Genomic DNA, 19,646 nt, shown 5'->3' on the forward strand with positions numbered 1-19,646 from the left:
GTGCAGAGGAGTTTTTCAGGATGACCACTAAAACAATGCATCATAAAAGAACAGCTTGTTACCACAAACTTGTCAGTAATTCAGTAATTCTAATTTGCTGTTTTCTGTTTCACAGTCTTTTCCTTTTCCTTTTCCTTTTCCTTTTCCTTTTCCTTTTCCTTTTCCTTTTCCTTTTCCTTTTCCTTTTCCTTTTCCTTTTCCTTTCCCTTTCCCTTTCCCTTTTCCACAATGGTAGCTCATGGATTTTTTTTAAATTTAATTAACATCTAAAAATCTTAGTTTGTGAGAAACATTTCCTTTTCATGGACTACTGTGACACAAAAGAAGCAAAGACTTCCCAATAGCTCTTGCAGCAAAAGTATCCAAGTCTGACTGCATGGCCTATGCACGTGGTGGACAACTTCAGTTAGTTGGTTGGTTTGGTTAAGGTGGCTGAGGGCAGATGCTTCTACGTTAGGTATGATGTGTCCTTTCTTCATCCAGAACAGAAGGAGCTCACCCGGAGATGAGCTCTTACTTCAGGCTATTCTCACTTCTGCTCCTGCATTCCTCATGCACTGCACAATGCTTCCAGCCACATGCATTTCACCCTGCTCCATCAGTGCCAACAGGGGGATAGCATCTTCTCTAAAGACTTCACTTTTTTCTCAGTTGCCACCTAAAACTGTATTTTATTTGGGAATAGTCAGATTTCTCCTCTGAGAAAGACACAATGCTTTTATGCTGTGCTCTAATTAGGCAGAAGGCGACGGAAATTGTGCTTCACACTGAAAAATACCTATAATTTCGACTACATTCAACTTCTAAATCTTTGGTTGTTCACCTCTGTGAGACTTCAGAAAAATTCCAAAGGAGGAAGCATTTACTGAAAATTTGCAATTGCAGTTTAGGTGGGGGGTGGGAAATTAGCAGCTTTAATAGAAGCAGCTGCACAGCAATCTGGAAATCAGCCCAGTTGGGAGGAAAAAATTTGTCCTCCAAAGAGAAGCAGGCTCAGCATTATACAGAATGTGTCCAGCTGCCAGCACATCACCTGCAGAAGGGAGGCAGAAAGGAGGTGTAGGTGGAACGTGTCCTTTCGGCAGGTTGACATCTCCTGCAGATGGGAGAGAGCTGCAAACATCATGCTGGTTTCTGAATGATATAATGCTGACTAGAAAATGAATTTTTCCTTTCTTTTCTTGCTTTGTACTCCTGGACTATGTCAGAATATAACACTTCGCTATCATGAAGTACATTGCTGACAGGTTCAACAACTCTTCCTCTTGCTGTTACACTCCTGTTAGCAGATATGCAGCCTGGTTAGTGAATTTTTGATTATTCCATTATTGTTTTAATTGCACCTTCCTTTTTAGTCCACTTGTATTTAAAATGCTAGCTTACAATACTGTAACTCCTGAAGTTAAAGATCACGGATGCTATTACAAACGTTTTCACTTGTTTCTGACTTTGGATAGAAGTCACTGTACTGTGAATTTTCAGCAGAAACATAACTGCACCTTGGGCAAATAGCCTGTAATGGATTCACAGTGCTCTAACACTTGACTTTTAGTGTGGAACCATATATATTTTCTTTCCCTAGAGCAAAAAGCATTTCATGATAGTGAGATACATTGTTCTTTCCTGATTGCTTATGCATGGAAAAGTTGCAAAGAAATAATACCAGGCAAATCTAACAGGGAACTGATTTCAGCATCCATATCGAAATCAAAGATACACCATAATACTTACAGTATAAGGCAAGACCAAACCTCTAAATAGGTCTCTCCCACAAACTTAAAAAACTGACAAGCACAGACGAACTATTTTCAAACATAATTTTAAAACACTGCTTTGTGGCATGGATAAGCCACAGTTAATCAGTGTGTTCTGAGTCAGTTCTACTTCTATACATTACATTTTCAGTGAGATCAGTTCTAAACAACAGAGGCATTAACAGTGATTTAGCAAGTTTCAAGGAAATAATGCTTCCCACCCCCCTTACCCCAGCCCCCACCCCCCCTCCCCACTTCCATATTTAGAGGCTTAGAACACAGAAACCTTGCACTGACACAGTGTTTTCAATCACTTGCCCCTCATTCCACCTGTGTGATGGACTACAAAAAAGTTGCATTCTGCAATAAGTAGAGAGATGCTTAAAACTGTATTTAATGCAGAAAATGTGTGTTCAAGACATTACCACCAAAGAAGACATCTGAAATTGAGTACAGAAAAAAAAACCTCAAAAAAACCCAACTCAGTTGGAGATTGCACACAGATTGATGGGCAGTTTTAAGAAGGTACAAGGCTTGCAATGGATCAAAGAACTAAGCAAAACCAAAAACTGGCAACAAATACTTGCACATTGTCAAGTAAAAAGTTTGCTTTTTTTTTTTTTTTTGCTTTTTTTTTTTTTTTTTTTTAAACAAGGCTCATAAATAAACCTGTTGCCATCAATAGTAAGCTAGTGTTTGGTAACACAAGTGAGAAAGAGGCTACATAAATTCATTTAAAATCATGATGTAACATTACCATATTTAGGCCTAAGACTTTCTAAAGAACAGTTGATTCGCATTTTTTCAAACACAAGAAACAAGATCAAAATAACTTTTAGATCAGAAATCAGCTATCAATGTATGTGTAAAATAAATTTAGAATGATCTTTCAGGAGCAATGCAACCAACATAGAATTCTTTAGACAAAGATATATACATCTGCTTGCAAGAATTTCTAAATAGTCTCTTCAAAAAAATATTGTCAGAGTAGTGCAATATAACTTTATCAGCAATTGCAAACAATGAGAGGTAACCCATGGAGAACAACACGGAAAACTCCTCTGGAGGATGGAGTTCTGCAGCCTCCCCTGGGCAGAAATCCCCTTTAGAGTCACCGGGAGCTACGACTAAGAGCTGTGCACAGAAAGTCCCCTCGGAATGAGCTCTCTGCTCACTACCCAGGGAGCTGAGCGTGGAAGTCTACAAGCGGAATCAGAATATATCCCCAAGCACTCATTATGAAGTGCCCACTAAAACCATTGAAATGTAAACCTTTCCTACTCTAAGTTCCGTTCAATTCATACAACAATGCGGTTTCCATGCAATAGGGCGCAGTTGTTATCAGAACTGATGATGTGATCAGCTAACAAAATAGTCAGTATATCAGTTTAACCATAACTGCATAATTTCTTCTACTCTACATTTCACACCGGTAACAGGTAATGTGTTATAGCATAGAGCACATATAAATATGATCTCGTGATTTGAAAGCAAAAACATTTTCTGCAAGATTTCCATAGTAAAATATTCACGTGCACAAAGGGTGTTCACAGCATGACACCCAAAGCAACATGGAGATAGTTTGATAGTATTTCCATTACAGCAGAACTATGGGCTTAATTCACAAAACTATGTAGTATAAATGAAGATTACAGGTACATATAAAAAAATTAGATAGGCAATCAATTACAAACCTGGCAGTATTTTGAGAGAGACAGAGATTTTCAGGTCTAATAATGGAATGATTAAAATGGCAGGAACTTCATTGGGGAGCTCCAAAGAGAGATTTGCACTTGGAGTTTTTTACTGTCTTCTAAGTAGCCCTACTGCACAGGAGTACATTGCACCAGAAGTTAACACCAGGGTCTGGAGTTGAAAAAAACTGCTAAAATTTAAGTGCAGTAGGTTTCACTACATTGTATTTCTGTTGACATGTATAAAACATAGAAAACTGTAACGATGACTTCCTGGATAAAAATATTACGGCTCACAAATAAAATCTGACAGAACTTCTGAGTCAGATTTAAAGTAATACCTTTTGTAGATTTCATCGGCATGATTTGAGTACTTTAGATCTCTCTGACCATTGAGTAGCAGTGCATTTTTACCATTCTACATTGACTTCTTCAGCATGTTACGCTATTCCAAACAGCAACAGCCTTACTTGAAACCTTCATTAAATGTGTCTTTACAGTGCTAACTATATATTCAATGAAAAACACCTTTATATAATATTTACAAATTCTCCCCATTAGAAAAAAAAGGCAAAATAAATAAAAAGCTTAGAGAAAGGAAATGCTGTTTAGGCTGTAGGTTTTTCTTTTAGTCATCCCCCAGCAGATGCTAGTTTCTAGCCAGGATTGTTTTTCTTCCTTTTGCTTGGGCTGTGACTGGGATCTTGTTTCAGTTCATGATATTGCACCTGTTTAAACACAACATTTAGAAACTGGTCAGGCGGGCACTTGCAAGAGAAAGAAAGAAAGAGTTCTTTTTCCAAGTTCTTTTTCCATATTTTTCCAAGATGAAAAGAAAAAAACAGGGAAAACTATCCCCCTGCAAACTATATGGAATCTACAGCTGTGATTCAGTAACAGAATGGTAGTTCCAAAGTAAGAAGGAAAAACACAATTAGGAAAATCCTGCCAGGAAGTAAGACTCTGCTAATGTAAGCTTTAGAAAGGCTACCCTTTTTTTTTTTTTTTTCATGAGATGTGAAAAAAAAGTACTACCATCTCTAAGGAGCTGAATGAATATTCTCTGCAATGCGTTTCACAAAAACATACTCATTTTCAAAGGCCTAACAAAGACAGGATCAGTTTCACATCACACATATGCATATGCACCTCTTAATTATACCAGCTCAGACCTGAAACCACCATCAGAATCTGGTAAAGATTTCTGGTAAAGAAAGAGCATCACCATTGTGATACTGGAGGTAATTTATGTGTCCAACATATCTCAACGCTTATACCTACACAAGGAGTTGTATATTGCACTATAAAATCTTATAATTCACAACTACGTCACTTTTAAAGAATTTTATGGTCTCAGTTGAAGTGTAGCCAAAAATCTTCACCTGTGAAGTACACAGAGCTTCACAGAACATAGGACACTGGCTCCTGGCATTGTTTGATCCTCCATTGGCCTTTCTGCCTGCCTTAGTGGCCTAAGATAGCAGTGTTTCCTACAAAAAATCACTGCAATGCCTCATCCCTGGAGGCTGCTCAGCACAAGCTCTACCACCTAAAAACAATTCCCAAATACTTGCATTTTTACAGATTTCCTGTAAGCACAATGGAGATAGCAGCTAACTGCTTGCAGGACAAAATACCAAAGACTACTTAAGACTCAAGACCTATACCACACTTGAGTTTCATTTCTTTAAGCCAAAGAAAGTGAAAGCAAAACAACAGCTTTAAAATATATCTACATTTTTTTAAATCAGAAAATCATGATGTCATATGTTAAACTAACAATTAACAGCTTAAAAACTATACATACCACTTGCACATCTGAAGGAACTCTGGACAGAAAGTCAAGTAGCTCGTTGTTATCAATTGCATATGGGCTTCGAAGCTTCTTTGTAAATTTATTGATACCTGCAGAAATGAGCATTCAAATGTTACTGTAGTCATCTTTTTTATTCAGTAGATATATACACAGATAAAGTCCTGAGAAATAAGTTAGGATCAGTTTCCTGATACTAGAATTAATGAATGAATGCACAAACTATAAACTTACGCTATAGCAGTCACCTGCTGTTGTTGTTCCCTCTGATTCAAAGTGCAAGCATCCTAGCAACACGTTCCAATTCCTCTAATAATTTTAAACAAATCTGACTGAGAACTTCCTTTACAATGGGAACCGTGTTCATTATGCAAAAGTTAGGAGGAGAGAAATAACACATGTCCCATTCCTATGGTGGATAGGACTAGTACTGGTCAGCTTAATAACAGGTTAGATAGAAGGAGCTATGGATGATGAAGTAGATGGGAAGTAGCTCACCATGTGAAGGCTGAAGGAAGAAGTAACACAAATCTCTGTCTGGGAATGACAGATACAGATGATCTGATTGCACAGAGAGAATGGACGCAAGGGCTCTTCTAAACATCACAGCCTCACAGTGCCAACTGCCAAATAGCATTCAAAAGCACCAAGAAAATCCTCCCTTAACTAAGATAAAAGTAACCTTTTAACTTATCTTTGCTTATGTACCATGAAATATAATCTCAGATTCATGCAGTTTTCATGAGAATCTTGTGCGTGGGTGCTGGAAACACACGTCTAAGTCATGGCCAGTAATGGTACAAACTGCACAGATTCCCACTTGAGTAGGAGAAAGCTGGGACAGCATTTGAAAATGTGTCACTCTGTGTAATTTATCAAGGCTGCATCAGCAATAATTCGGTTTATCTTTCAAGAGTTCTTTGAGACTTTTAGAAAGCTTTAACAGGGACATAAAAGCTTCAGGACACCGTGCACAAGCAGCAGCAGTCTTGGAAACGCCCTTGGGCTCTCAGTGAATGAATTCTCAACTCTCTGATGAAGACAGAAGATTGCTGCGATATCTTTATCTAGAGATTAAATAATGAATACAGGAAAGAACATGTGGAATTCAAAGATGTTTGTCGAAGAAGATCCTCTCCATCTGCAAGTCACTAAGAAATTCAAGGTCTGCCCAACTGCCAATGGCAAATGGCCATTGGACGACGCACTGGTGCACTCAGGAATTAAACAGGCCTACCTTATCAGTTGTTACTCAGTGAAAAGACACTGTGAAAACACAGTTTGAAAGACACACTGTGAAAGCAAATGCATGCAGCAGCAGGGCTTGAGAAAAGAGAAGAACATATCAGTCAGGATGCTACAGGGGAAACAAAATGCAACAAGAGGATTAGGCCTCTTCTACAAACTTGAAACATTTCAGTTCTAAGTTATTTTCTTTACACTCTTTAATACTTTCTAATACATAAACAACTATAGCATCAACCAAGACTTTGCACTGCTGGGATTAGAGCGCAAATGTGGCTCCTGTTCCAGTTGGGCTAATGCAGCAAAATCTCAAGGACCAAGAGCTTGCTGAAGAGAAAAACAGCTAAGAACTGAGAATTTCTTGCCAGAGTGGGCAGGAACAGGAAATCCCTACAGATGCACAGGAGAAATACAGCTATACATAACACCAGCCACAGCGTGGAGGAATTTTCATAAAAAAAACATTTGCCTTCCCAAAGAACAACATGTGCAGATGCCACTACAGAGATATTCAGCTTCCTATGGACAAAAGTCAAGCAATAGAGATGATTCCTTTCAAGGGCATATACAAATGGGATGAAGAAATGTATATGCACAGGGGAGGCTAGAAACATAAAATAATGGAGAAAACAGGCATGTGTTTGGAATGCTACATTTCTGAAAGGAGAGCCATTCCCTTCACACGGCATGACACGTCTCTCTGCTAAACTAAAAGTGTGGGTTGCATCCAAGTGACATGGGGTATGGGAATAAATGAAATTCCCATGCAGGAAAAGACACTATAGAAGACTACATAATTGCTTCTTTTAGTTCTTTCTTTAATTCAAATCCTCATCATTTGTACCTCTCTATTTTGTGTATTCTGCTGCACTGATTTGTAAAGACTCTGCAAGAATAGTACCAATCCTGGCTGATATATAATAAACACACCCTTTGAAGTAACTTTGATTATTTCACATTCCTTGATTTCAAAAGTTCTTTACAAAGCCATGGTTGTTTCCTTCAGAAAGGATTTAATGGAGACAGTGTTCTTCACAAGTTTACACTACTGAGTTAAGCATACAGCTTCTGGTGATGTACGATGTATAAGAAATGAACAAATGCAAATTTAGCAGTATAATTTACGGCAGATGAAGTAGTGGTACTGTTTAAAATCAGTGTAAAGAATAAACATAAGGAAAAGTAATGAGAGTTTGGCTCAATCACACTTCCAGCCCCAAGACCCGCGCTCCAGATCCTTAGTTTCATTTCATTATCAACTGGCCAGATACAGTGCGTATCTTTCCTTCAGACTAAAGGTGACCTTTTAAACAGGTTTCTTGCTGATATGTTTACATATACTTTCACAAGATGAAGTACAGCAGTAAAACAGGCATATTGTCCTAAATGCACTATATAGATTGAAATGCCTCTGTCTGTGTATAAGCGGTGAAAATAAATCAGAGTAATATCTACAAAGCTACACTTTGATATATGAAGAATCCTCATGGCTACATGTTTATAGTATGATGAAGTCTAGAATGCCAGCCAAGACAAATGCATTTTGCAGGTGTGCCTAAATCTTTATGCAGTTGTGATTTTTAACTAACCTGTCTGTTTCCATCATGGAGAAGCTTCATGACCATAAATTCAGAAAAGTACTGACGATGTAAATCATCCCTTAAAAACCAGATTTTTCTAAGTCGCACAGACAGTTAAAAAAAGTCTTTACTTACCCCAGACAAGGACAATGTATCTCAATGGAATGAAATACAGGATGACTGTGAACACACAGAGGGCAACAATTGCCAGCCAGCTCAGGAATGGGACAGTCCAGTTGAACGTGCTAAGTGAAAGATTAACAAAAGTCAGAACTTTGGTCATCTGACAGTCAATAATAAAATGCACACTGGGCAGGAAATGGGCCAGCAGGAATAGCAGTTTTCATTAGTGACAACAAAATCAGACTACAAATAAAGGCATGGGTGCTGGTGCTGGACATCAGGGAGATGTATGTATCTACTCTCAGGTAAAAAGAAAGGATGACCTGGCATCACCACTGCCCCACTGAATAGCATGTCTCCACGGCTCTGCTGCCCACCTCTTCCAAAGGAAGTGTGCTCAGCTTTATACAATTTCCATGCTTCCCCCAGTTTTGGAAAAAACAAACATTTCCTGTCCCAGCAAATGTACTTGCTCAGGCAACAGTGATGTCCATTTTCAGCTCATCTTTCCTTGACCAGCAAGGGCAGAAAGTAGGAAGAGGCTGATGGAAAAGGATACAACAGCAGAGGATAAAAGAAGGACCAAATAACCCCCCGTCAAGTGGCTGGAGAAAAATGAAGGAAGGTTTTTGTTTTCAAAAAAAAAGGAGAGGAGGGAGAGTGGTGTAAGATAAAGTACATTACAGAAAAAGGCACAAAAAACTTCAACATTCCAGATCAAACGAAATCAAATGGATATTCCTTGAATAGAGGAGGAGACTTTCTGCAATCCCACCAGAGTTTCAGGGCACTGACTTTACAAAAAAGCCCCAGATTAAAAATGACTTAACAAGAGTTCAAAATTCTATTACTTGATATTCTATTACTTGATTAAAAAAACCTGCTGATCTCCTCATTTTGCAGAGGTTAATCTACGGGCAGAATAAGTGAAACTAATGAGTCTAGAAATAGCCATGCGGAGGCTCCCCAGTCTCTACAAGCAAGGAAGAGAGAAAGGACAGATGGCCAACTTAGATGTGTGTCCCATGGGAACACCAGTACAGGGAGCCTGACTAAGTGGGATTGTGCCATGAAAGCACCACCATGTCAAAGGTGCAGCATGACATTTATGCAGAAGGAAAATGCAGCTTTGGCTCTAAGTAGCTTGATGATAGTCTTTAAAGTATTACCACTAACTATACGCCCAATCAGTGTGATTACATTATTTTGGCTTCTTTGGCTGAATAATTGCAATTATCTGAATTGCTAGCCATATTTTTCATAATGAGCTCTGGCTTCATGTGTTTATTTGTCTTCTTTTCTCTCTGGCAATTTTGACATGTCTCCAGAGTGAACATTATGTAGTGTCACTTGGTGTGGGATCACTCCCGCTCTCCTCAAGGGACACCTGCTCTTTTCCCCTCTTCTGCATGCATTTGGGATGAACAGAAGGTTGAGGGTCTGCTCATGTTCCTGTGACTCGGCTTTGTGCAATGGATCACAGACATGCCATGTGTGGGAACACTGGCTCCTCACTTAGCAAACCTCCGTATGTGCTGTGTTAGCACAGCATTCAGTACAGGTTTCCCATTATAGTTTTAGGAACAAATTACAGAGATTTATAGGAAGATTTGGTCTCACTATGCTTAGAAAATTCTGTTGCTCTCATCTGGTATATAACAGAACAAACCCTACTTCCAAAGTGCACAATTTGAAAAACTTAATTATCAAGGCAATTTCCATAGGCAGTCTTCTGATAAAAGACTTTTACAGAGGCTCGTTTTACTTGTCTGGAAAACTTGTTCAATACACTGTGCTTACATCTGCCTCTGCTGCTGTGAATGTGGCCTGTTTGCAAGGGTCCCTCTGAGAATGTTTCCTGCAGCACAACCTCCACTCAATGTATCAATTCTCTAAAATTGCCTTAAAACAGCATTTATTTTGGGGTCATATCCCTCTTCACAGGCTAGGGTCCTAGAAACCGCAAACACCAAGGTACTGCACATTGCACTGAACAGAGGGGGGAAAAAAAGAACATACTCCAGATACATTGTGCTCAGAGTATACCCGAACCAAACAAGAACAAATAGCTTTGACTTTTCCTTAAGACATCTGAAGTGCATGAATGGAAACTTTATAGCAAGACTACTCTGTGCGGCTCACAAGACACCTTTCTGCCTACCCTCCCTGCCACAGCGGAAAGGAGGCTGTGAACATTATTCTCATGACTTTTCATCTTGCAAGTCTCTGCTCTCAGCTTTCAAAGGGCAGAAAGCCAAGTCAATTCCGTCCCTGCTTCTCAGCTGACAGTGCTTCTGGAGGGAGCCTTCCGGATGTCAAACAAAAATCCTTAGACTGCTGCTTGGTGACCTTGCAAAAAATCCACCAAACTTCCCGTCACAAATCTCAAGCCTCTCTTTCTTAAGGTCTAAACTTCTTGGCAGTTCTGACATATCATCTATAAAGTGTTATAAATTAAATATAATCCAAGAGGAAAGGTTTTCCTAACTCACATAAACAGAACATCAACAGCAAATGAATATGTGTATCATAGAAACATAGAATCATTAAGGTCGGAAAAGACCACTAGGATCATTACGTCCAACCCAAACCCATCTGCATCGTTATGTTCCTCAGTGCCACATCCACATAGTTCTGAAACACCTCCAGGGAGAGTGACTCCACCACCTGCCAGGGCTGCCTGTTGAATACATCACTACTCTTTCAGAGAATAAATGTTTCCTTATAACCAACTGGAACTTCCTCTGGTGCAACTTAAAGCTATTACCTCTCATCCTATCACTATTAGCTGGGAGAAGAGGCTGACCCCTACTTTGCCACAGCTTCCCTTCCGGTCACTGTAAAGCGGGATAAGGTCTCCCCTGAGCCACCTCCAGACTGAACCATCCAACTTCTCTCAGCAGCTCCCTGTAAGACTTCCACACCCCTCACAGCTTTGCTGCCCTTCTCTGGACATGCTGCAGGGCCTCAATGTCTTTTTTGTAGTGAGGGGCCCAAAACTGAACACAGTACTCAAGGTATGGCCTCATCAGAGCTGAATATGAAGGGATGATCACCTCCCTGTCCCTGCTGGCTGCACTATTTCTGATCCAAGCCAGGATGCTGTGGGCCTTCGTGTAAATATCCTGAAACCTCATTTCAGCTCTGCTCATTTCCTCTATCAGAACTGCACTTTTTATTATTATTTTTAAGTAACTGCTGTTGGATTCACAATAAGATTCTCTTTGTGTTTCACTCCAATGCCTTAATTCTGATATTTTCCTCCCAATTAATATATTTTTGAATTCCAAAATTAATCTGGCAATATTGTCATTAAGTTAGGTCTGCCACAGGGCAAAGTAAATGAAGATGAATTCTAGGAACAGATTGGCCAAAACTGGAGCCTTCCATGAACATGAGAGCACCATGTCAGCACTTACTTCTTTATCCTTTCTCCAAAGGAAGCTACTTCATCAAGGATGTTCTGGACACTAACACACACCTCTTGAATAGCATACAGTTTATCCATAAATCCTTTTTTCTCGCTGTCCTAAAGGAAAGAATAATAGTTATTACACAAAAACAAATCTGTAGGAAATATCCCATGCATCCATCCATGGGCTTTCAGAAGAGTTTTAGCTCATTTAGCACAGGAAAGGCACACTTACCATTCTGCCACATATCTCTTTCTTACACCCAGTCTTACATACCTACCATGTTCACAGAAACTCTGCCAGCTGTTCAGCACACTCCATGCTGCCTTCAGCACAGCAGCACAGGGGCAGCCCCATCTTAAGCCCCATCCTACTGTGTGACAGCATGTGGTATCCACTCCACAAACCTGCGCCTGTCATGCAGTGTTGGACAAGTCCTTCTTGTTAATATTCAAGCGTATGAAGTGTAATGGAGACATAATTCCAAGCTGTCTATCTCTAAACAAAAATTCTGAATTAGATGGGCTTAAAACCAAGCATCGCTCCAGGCAAAAATAACAATTTCTCTTCATTTTTACTGACTACAAGGGAAGTTGGAAGTGTTACTCAAAATTTTCAGTGCATTAATGTTATATTACACTTTCTAGGTTAAATTTGATTAGTGCTTTCCCAAAACATGAAATGTAAAAAAAAATATTTCAAGATTAGCAAAAAGCAGCAAAATCTTTGATAAAAAAAAAGTTGTTCAGCATTTTGTTATCACAAACAACTTACTACAGAAGCCTCTGTAACTGACTCCAAAGACAAGCACCTAAGAAATTATGATAGGCTGTACTGCATTTTTCTTTTCTTCTTCTGATTCCTAATTAGCAGACACCATATTGGTTTGCTTATTTTGTTGGCATTTTTGCAGTCTTTCTAAGCCAGACTGGATGTAGAAAATATCACTTTATATTAGATCAGTGAAGTTATTCTAGTGACACAGGTTCTGCAACTATATTGTCAAGAGTTGTAAAGATGTTGAAAGAGTTCAGACACAAAACAGATTGTTGAAAAACAAACGATCATGAGGAAAAGAGAGAGAGTGCAGTAGTAAAACTATTTCCAGTGACGGAGTGTAACTTAATCCAACAACTCAGAGACACAAGAAAAGTCAGATTCTGAAGAAACGTGACAAGTTTTTGTTCTCAGTTAAGATTAATAATTATTTATATCACAAATAAATATTTCTGTGGATCACAACCATGACCACTAACATGTAGCACATCTAATGCTGTACAACTGAGTGATTTTTAAAATTAATTCTTTAATATTTATTACACCCTTGAGGAATTCATTGTATATCATCCTCAGATATACAGCTTCTGAAGAGGTGCAGAATATATCTAATTTACGAACATGAGCAGTTAATTTATGAACAGAAAAGACTCTTCTATTCATTCATGTAAAACTTATACTTCCAGTACAGGAGAAACATGAAAATAATCTGTTTACTATTCCAGCAGAAGTAGGCAATATTTCATACAGAAATCGTAGATATCCTTCTGCTTTTTAAATATATATAAGCTTTGTCTCTTCAGTGTAAATACATGAATTTTGCTCAGTTATCTTGATTTATAATTCAATTGTGTGAGAAAAGAATTATGTAAATATAACAAAAAACAGAACCCTTTGTGACATCTCCAGAACCCAAGTGGGATAGCTTTAAGAAATCCTGAGGCTATTTTTCTTTAAAAATATTTTACAAGACAAACTTGCACTTTTTTTTGACAATACATCTGCTTTAAATAATTCCATTAACAAAAGCACACACACACACAGAAGAGCAACAACAAAAAAGAAAGAGACAGAAAGAAGAGTCACTATTTCCATCCCCTGCACTTCCTGAACTTACAGAAAATTTGCTGACATATTCTAAGGAAGGACGAAACAGCACAGGAAAGTGGAGGCGGTCAGAAGGATTAGGGCTCAGCTTTACTGAAACTGATTCCACATGCCCTACAACTATTAACTGTTTTTTATTTCTTTCTCCAAAGATTTGTGGAGAAAATAATCTGGGTTAGGGAAAGGCTACACTTACTTTCTTCAAGCAAGAAGCTGTGTTAGCAAATACAACTTATGAGCCACCATGAGCAAACCAAGGCTCTTAACAATCCATTTTTCAAACACTACTGATATTCCCTTTGCAAAGAAAGATGGGCTGTGACTGGAATCAATGTCATCATTTGTATGGCTACAATTGCCAAGTTTCTAGAAATAATTGCCATTTAAATAGAAGATAATATTTATTATAAAAAGCTATCAACAGCTTTATTGCTATTTAATTTCTCTGCTTTGTTTGCCTGCAGAAGGCTTAAGGTATTCGAAAAGCAAGATGTTTGCTAGGGGATGTCTTTAACTATAAACTGTGAAAGCAATGTCACATTGATGTTGACAGTCTCACTGGAATTTACAAAAGGGAATGAACACAAAGTAAAAACTTGAAATCAAGTCCTCTTCCCACTTTGCAGTAATATGTACATTACATACTGATATACTGCTTGGCCAATAATCATATTTAATGCTTGTATTTTTTATTCAGTGAAGAAAAACAAAGTAAATGACTTGCTCTAGATTGTATGGAGCTGATTCACATCAAAATCCAAGTACAGTGCATGCTGTCTCCGAATTTTTTTATTTAGTGCACTGTGCTTCTTTCCCCATGATAAAACAGGGTGATTTAGGAAAGGATTACACCTCTAAGCCCAAATGCCTCTCTCCTCTAGGCTGAAGTTCATTTACAAAACAAACATCCCAAAAGAAAGTTAAAGCAGAAGAAATAAATAAGTCAGAATCAAAACTGAACTTTGCTAAAGTTAATGGAATTGAAAGAAGTGGGAAAAAAAAAGAGCTTTAAGTGATAAGAGATATTTTTAGGACAGAGAATAAAGATCTGAATGCCTTCTGGTAGATAACTGTCTTGCTAATGAACTGCTACGTTGAAGCTTACATTAGGCAATTGTCCTATTAATAAACTGAGATGTTGGAGAGAAAGGCATGGTCATAAAAACAAAAATCATACAAAAATCTGAGCGTTTCATCCAGAATATGGGTAAATTTTGAAACTTTGAGCCAATGATCTCAGAAAGGGTCTTCCAAAAATACTCCTTGTTGCCCAAGTGTGTATGATAAAATGCTGCTATAAGAACCAAAGTGACTGAGACAAAACCAGAGTGACTGGAACACAGAAAGGACATCATGCCATTACTGGCTGGGACCTAAATATTCACACACTGTGTTCTAAGAAAGTGTGATGGTCTTGTCTCTTGGCCACAAGGAGATGATCGCTATTCTTTGCTTGTGTCACTTACCTGGGGCTACAAAATCATTGGTGACAGTGAGGTCAGCGAGGAATCACTCTAATCGTTCTTTGGCTGCTAGTAAAAAAATCTGTAAATCTCAATTACTTGAATAGTGTAGGAATACTTCGAGAGGATCGCTGCAGTTTACTTCAACTAACAATTGGTCTCCAAAGCAGATCTGCCCTATCTGTATGCATGCACATCATCTCTCAGAGTGCAAGCCATGTGTAGGGCTGCAGTATCTGGCAGACCTGAGCAGTAGGTCCAGAATGTTGGTAGAAAAAGCACTATGCAGGATTTATTAGTACTTCCTGCAGAGAGCATGGAGACAGCAGCTGCTGAATACAGTCCAAGGCCTGGTTGCCGCTCAAAAAACTGTGAGTGGGGATTAATGGCCTCACCAGTCACTTCCTAGGCTCTAACCTCTTTTTTCTGGGAAAGCCACTAGGAAGGCAGCAAGCCTACATTAATCCGTTTCTGGAGGCATTTGATCTCCTCCAGGTCTTCCGAACTGCTATTAAAAGGTCTCAGACATGGTGAAGGATACGGGTGTAAGTCATTATCTTATCTTTTTATCAGGGAAATGGAAAGAGGGCAAGCAACCTTGACAATACTGTCATATTCAAGCATATTTGCAAGTGGGATTATGAGGTACAGCTGTATGTTGTGTAGGACCTGGAAAGATACACCAGGTGACCTGAAACAGGCCTCCTCCATTATGTCTGTAATGAACAGAGGGGATCGGGTTGTTTTAACCATTCTTACCTCTTGAAGGATGCCACATGTGGAGTACAATAACCATGTTATCTTGTCACTTCTGGGAAGACTCTTGAAGAGATTAAAATCCTTCAATGGGAGCTTAGCAATTTCCCACCCTTCACTAAGCCATCTTATAACTCTTCAGATCATACACCATTAGTTACTTTAAATACTGATTGACTGTATGTCCGGTCCCGGCATCTGTTCTCCTCTTAGCACCAATAACAAAAAAAAAAGCCTAGATAGTTTTGAAACCATTCTGAAAGAGAACAGTCAGAGAGGGCTTTCCACAGTGCTGGTAGAATTTAACATGGACATCATATCTCAGGGTTATCTTAGGCCATTAGAATTAAGCTTTAAAACTGTGGACTTAGTTCTGACCTCAGTACTTGTTAGTGCACACTCAGTGTATTTGTAAAAAGCAGATCAGTTGTTTACAAACGATACATATTTCATCTGTAAGTACTACCTGCTAGCTTAGGTCTTTACACGTGAATTTTACTGTAGAGAACAACACATAGATAACAGATTTGAAAATAACTGCTGATGAGCAAACGGAAATTAGACTGAGGATTTCTAAAATACAGAGAAAACTACATCGTTATTAAAAGAGTAGGTTTCACAGAGATAAATGGTATCTGTGGTCATGATTATTAAGGAAAGAAGCAATAAAATGTTATTACATATTGAGCATTCAATATTTTAAACAGCATAAAGCAGGCACAATAAAAACCACATAAACATGTGGATGAAAACACTGACGGTTCACTGCTTAAGAAGACGCCATGACTATGAGCATGAATATTACAACAATCTGTTCTTTCTCAAACATACAGTAGGAGTTGATAAAAATCATTTTGAACCTTCTGTGACTTTCTGGCACTACCACCTATCTAAAGAATTAGGCTCTTTATGTATATAACGAACAGCTGCAGTACAAGAACATAAATACATAATTTTAAAAAAGTAATGAGGAAGAGTACTAACTCTGGGGAAAAGGTGGTATTATAAGCTTTCTGTGAAGTAGAAAAAAAATGGCAACTGACAATATAGTTCAAACGAAGATTTTTTTTGCCAATGCTTTTTATTTTTCTTTTTTGCCTGGCTGCATTGCATAGTATTGCCTAATTCTGGTCCTTCCTGGTCTTTCCTTTACTGAACATTTTAGTACAGTGACAGCAACACTCCAGATAAAACAGGTACATGAATGCAGAAGAGCTCCATATTAATTGATTTGCCATTTCACTGCAGTGGGATGAAACAAAATCATGAGTTTGCATTGCATTATAACTTTTTGGCTAATGCCTTTAATTATGGTGATAAATTAAACAATGTCAGTCAACGGTGTGCCTACCTTGGCTTGAGTTTGGTATGAACCTTAACAAATTAAGCCATGGTAGTGTCAAGCATTGCAATGATGAGAATCTACCAGTCACTTTAGGTTCACATTTGAAAATCCTGGGAGGCAGGGGCAGATCTCCCTGGGAAAGCCTCCATGCCTCCTGGGTATGGAAAATATATATACATACAGAGAAATTGCTTGCCCAAGGGGCCCTGCTTCCCTGCTAAGGGGAGGGCCAGTAACCCCAAGGACTCTCCCCAGATCTGCAAGAGGCAGTGCCAGAAGGGGCACTAATGGGGGCTACAGCTGCTGCAGAATTAAAAATAATATAAATATAGCACAAAGATCTCACTCTGACTCTACACAGCTGATGCTGCCTACCACAGGTGGCTGCTTTCCCCCTTTTGTGGGCTCCTTCCTGTTTCAGTGGGACAGCCATCTCCCACCAGTAGGCCTGCTGCAGACATCCACCCACAGCACTGCAGATCTGGGGGCTTGTTGTGGATGGACAAGAGCCTGGGAGGGAATGCAACTAAAACAGCTCAAGTGGATCCAATGAAAATTCCACACCAGTGGGCTGAAGAAGTGGGGGTGGAGTTTGACAGAGCTGCTGTTGTTAGGGACTGGCTGGACATTTGTTGGTTAGCCTTAAACAAGTGCTTTTTGTATCAGTCGTTTTTCTTGATTAGTTTTGCTTTTCCCACATCTTCTATGTATTAATCTCAACTGATCATTTTTCTCACTTTTGGCTTTCCAGTTCCAAAATGCTTTTCTTAAGGAATTGGATGCAGACGAGAAAAATGCCTCACATTCAGATAAGCCAGAGTAGGATATCCAAAAACTTGCACTCAGGACATGAATCTGCAGCAGTCAAGATGAAAATACTAATATATGAGATTTAAGCAACATTATTCATAGGAGTTGAATGTTTAAAGAAAATCTCCTTGGAAGTCATTTGAGTCTGAATCCCACAGTATAAAAAGGAAGAAAAGAGCGGCATCTGGAAAAGTTCTCTGCAAATATTCCGGGCATACAGTGGGCAAGGAGAGATGTGTGAACCACAAATTCCATATTGTTTTGGAAGAAAATCCAGAGAGAAGCCTGATAAGACTTCACTGCTCCTTTTCTCAGTATCTGCTTATTTCATTGAAATGAAAGAAATCCCTCTTTGTTTACTTGGAACTACTGAAAATTTGGAAGAGATTTAAATCTGAGCCATCTAACGAAGGTTGCATGGCTCCATGAATATGCAAAATCACAGTGTAGGGTAATTTATTACAATGTTATTTTAATGTCTAAGCATGACAATACTCTGTTCTACATTAATTTGAAATAAGCTCCAGCATACATAATGTCTCAGAAAAAAAAGCACATATTTATGCTGGACCACAGTAAATTGTACTCTGAAGATTTCTGAAAATGTTCTGAAGGCTTTCATTTCTGGTACTGTGCTGTAGATTACAGTGCAGAAAGCAAAAGAGTCGCTCAAAGGCAAATCTTCACATAAGTATCTTTTTTTTTTTCTTTTTCCAATAAAACTAACTTTTGACTTTTGTAGCCAAACCAAAAATTGTATGTACACTGTATGTATACAATTGTTAATTTACAATAAAAGACCTACTATTCAAAGCTACTAGCTTGTCTTTCGCCAACTTACATGAATTTACTTTTGAGAAATCAATAATGCTTATTTGAAAAGATATTGAATAGGGATACTGTAGGGAGAAAAAAGAAAGCAAACTACTGTTAAAATTAAATACAACATTTAGATGATTAATGTAATGCTAGAATGATAACTGAATAAAATAAATGACCTGAAACATGAAAGTTTGCTAGTCCTCAGGCAATATTAACATGACCACTGAGTACTCATGACATAGAAGCTATATTGGATCACAAATTATGCTGTTTACACTAAATCTTACAAACAAAGCAGGAAAAAAAGCTGAGATATCTAATTTACAGAAAATGAAAAATCGGTGTTTAATGGAATTTATGAGCTTTCCTAGAGAAACAAATAAAAGAAGTACTTTAACTAGTCACTCTAACTCGTGTATTTCCTCAGACAACATTTTTTTCCTTGTTGTCTCCTGCTTGCATGCTCTGTGTTTGGAACCTAAGAAGTGCCAAGATCCACAGATACACAAAATCCTAGGAGGAGAAGGGCTAGGAAACCTGCTGGGAATAATAAGCATGACAGCAAACCTACAAATCATTGCAGTTTAACATTTTAGAGTGCATATGAAGTATTAAGCAAACAAATGGGTATGTGAGCAAAAGGGGCACTCAGCAGCATTTAGCATGCGAAAAATGCTAAATTGGCTTTCAAAACATGATGCACTCCTGTTGGAATCAGATCCTTTTCAACATGGGCTTCCTTTTGAGAGAGAAAATAAAACACTGAAAAGACAATTGGAGAGCATCTCCCTCCAAAATCCCTGATCTTTTCCTGACATTTTCACAGATGCCAGAAATCCATGGAGGATGACATCAACTTCAAAGCTTTGCTGGCACCAGCTGACCGGAGGAGGATGTATGATGCCATCATCACCTGCTTCCCTGATTCTGCCTTTGCCATCTAA

The 19,646-nt window shown here is 38.6% G+C and overlaps 1 protein-coding gene across 5 annotated transcripts in view; it reads right to left on the reverse strand.

Moving 5' to 3' along the window:
- Positions 1 to 2,130: 2,130 nt before the first annotated feature.
- Positions 2,131 to 19,646, reverse strand: part of MCTP1 (multiple C2 and transmembrane domain containing 1) — a 200,006-nt gene continuing 182,490 nt past the window's right edge. For 3 of the 5 annotated variants that reach the window (XM_042822881.1, XM_042822878.1, XM_042822879.1), the window contains 5 exons: positions 15,729 to 15,791; positions 11,629 to 11,738; positions 8,222 to 8,331; positions 5,256 to 5,353; positions 2,131 to 4,176 (listed from right to left, as the gene is read on the reverse strand). In XM_042822881.1, coding sequence (XP_042678815.1) covers positions 4,105 to 4,176; positions 5,256 to 5,353; positions 8,222 to 8,331; positions 11,629 to 11,738; positions 15,729 to 15,791 — 453 coding nt within the window. In that variant the 3' untranslated portion in view covers positions 2,131 to 4,104. Of the gene's footprint in view, positions 4,177 to 5,255; positions 5,354 to 8,221; positions 8,332 to 11,628; positions 11,739 to 15,728; positions 15,982 to 19,646 lie in introns of those variants that run through there. The other 2 variants (XM_042822882.1, XM_042822883.1) reach the window with 2 other exon arrangements.

Source organism: Centrocercus urophasianus, unplaced genomic scaffold, assembly GCF_019232065.1.
Source record: "Centrocercus urophasianus isolate 14NV4802_14NV808 unplaced genomic scaffold, USGS_Curo_1.0 seq_21, whole genome shotgun sequence".
NCBI classification, from domain to species: domain Eukaryota; kingdom Metazoa; phylum Chordata; class Aves; order Galliformes; family Phasianidae; genus Centrocercus; species Centrocercus urophasianus.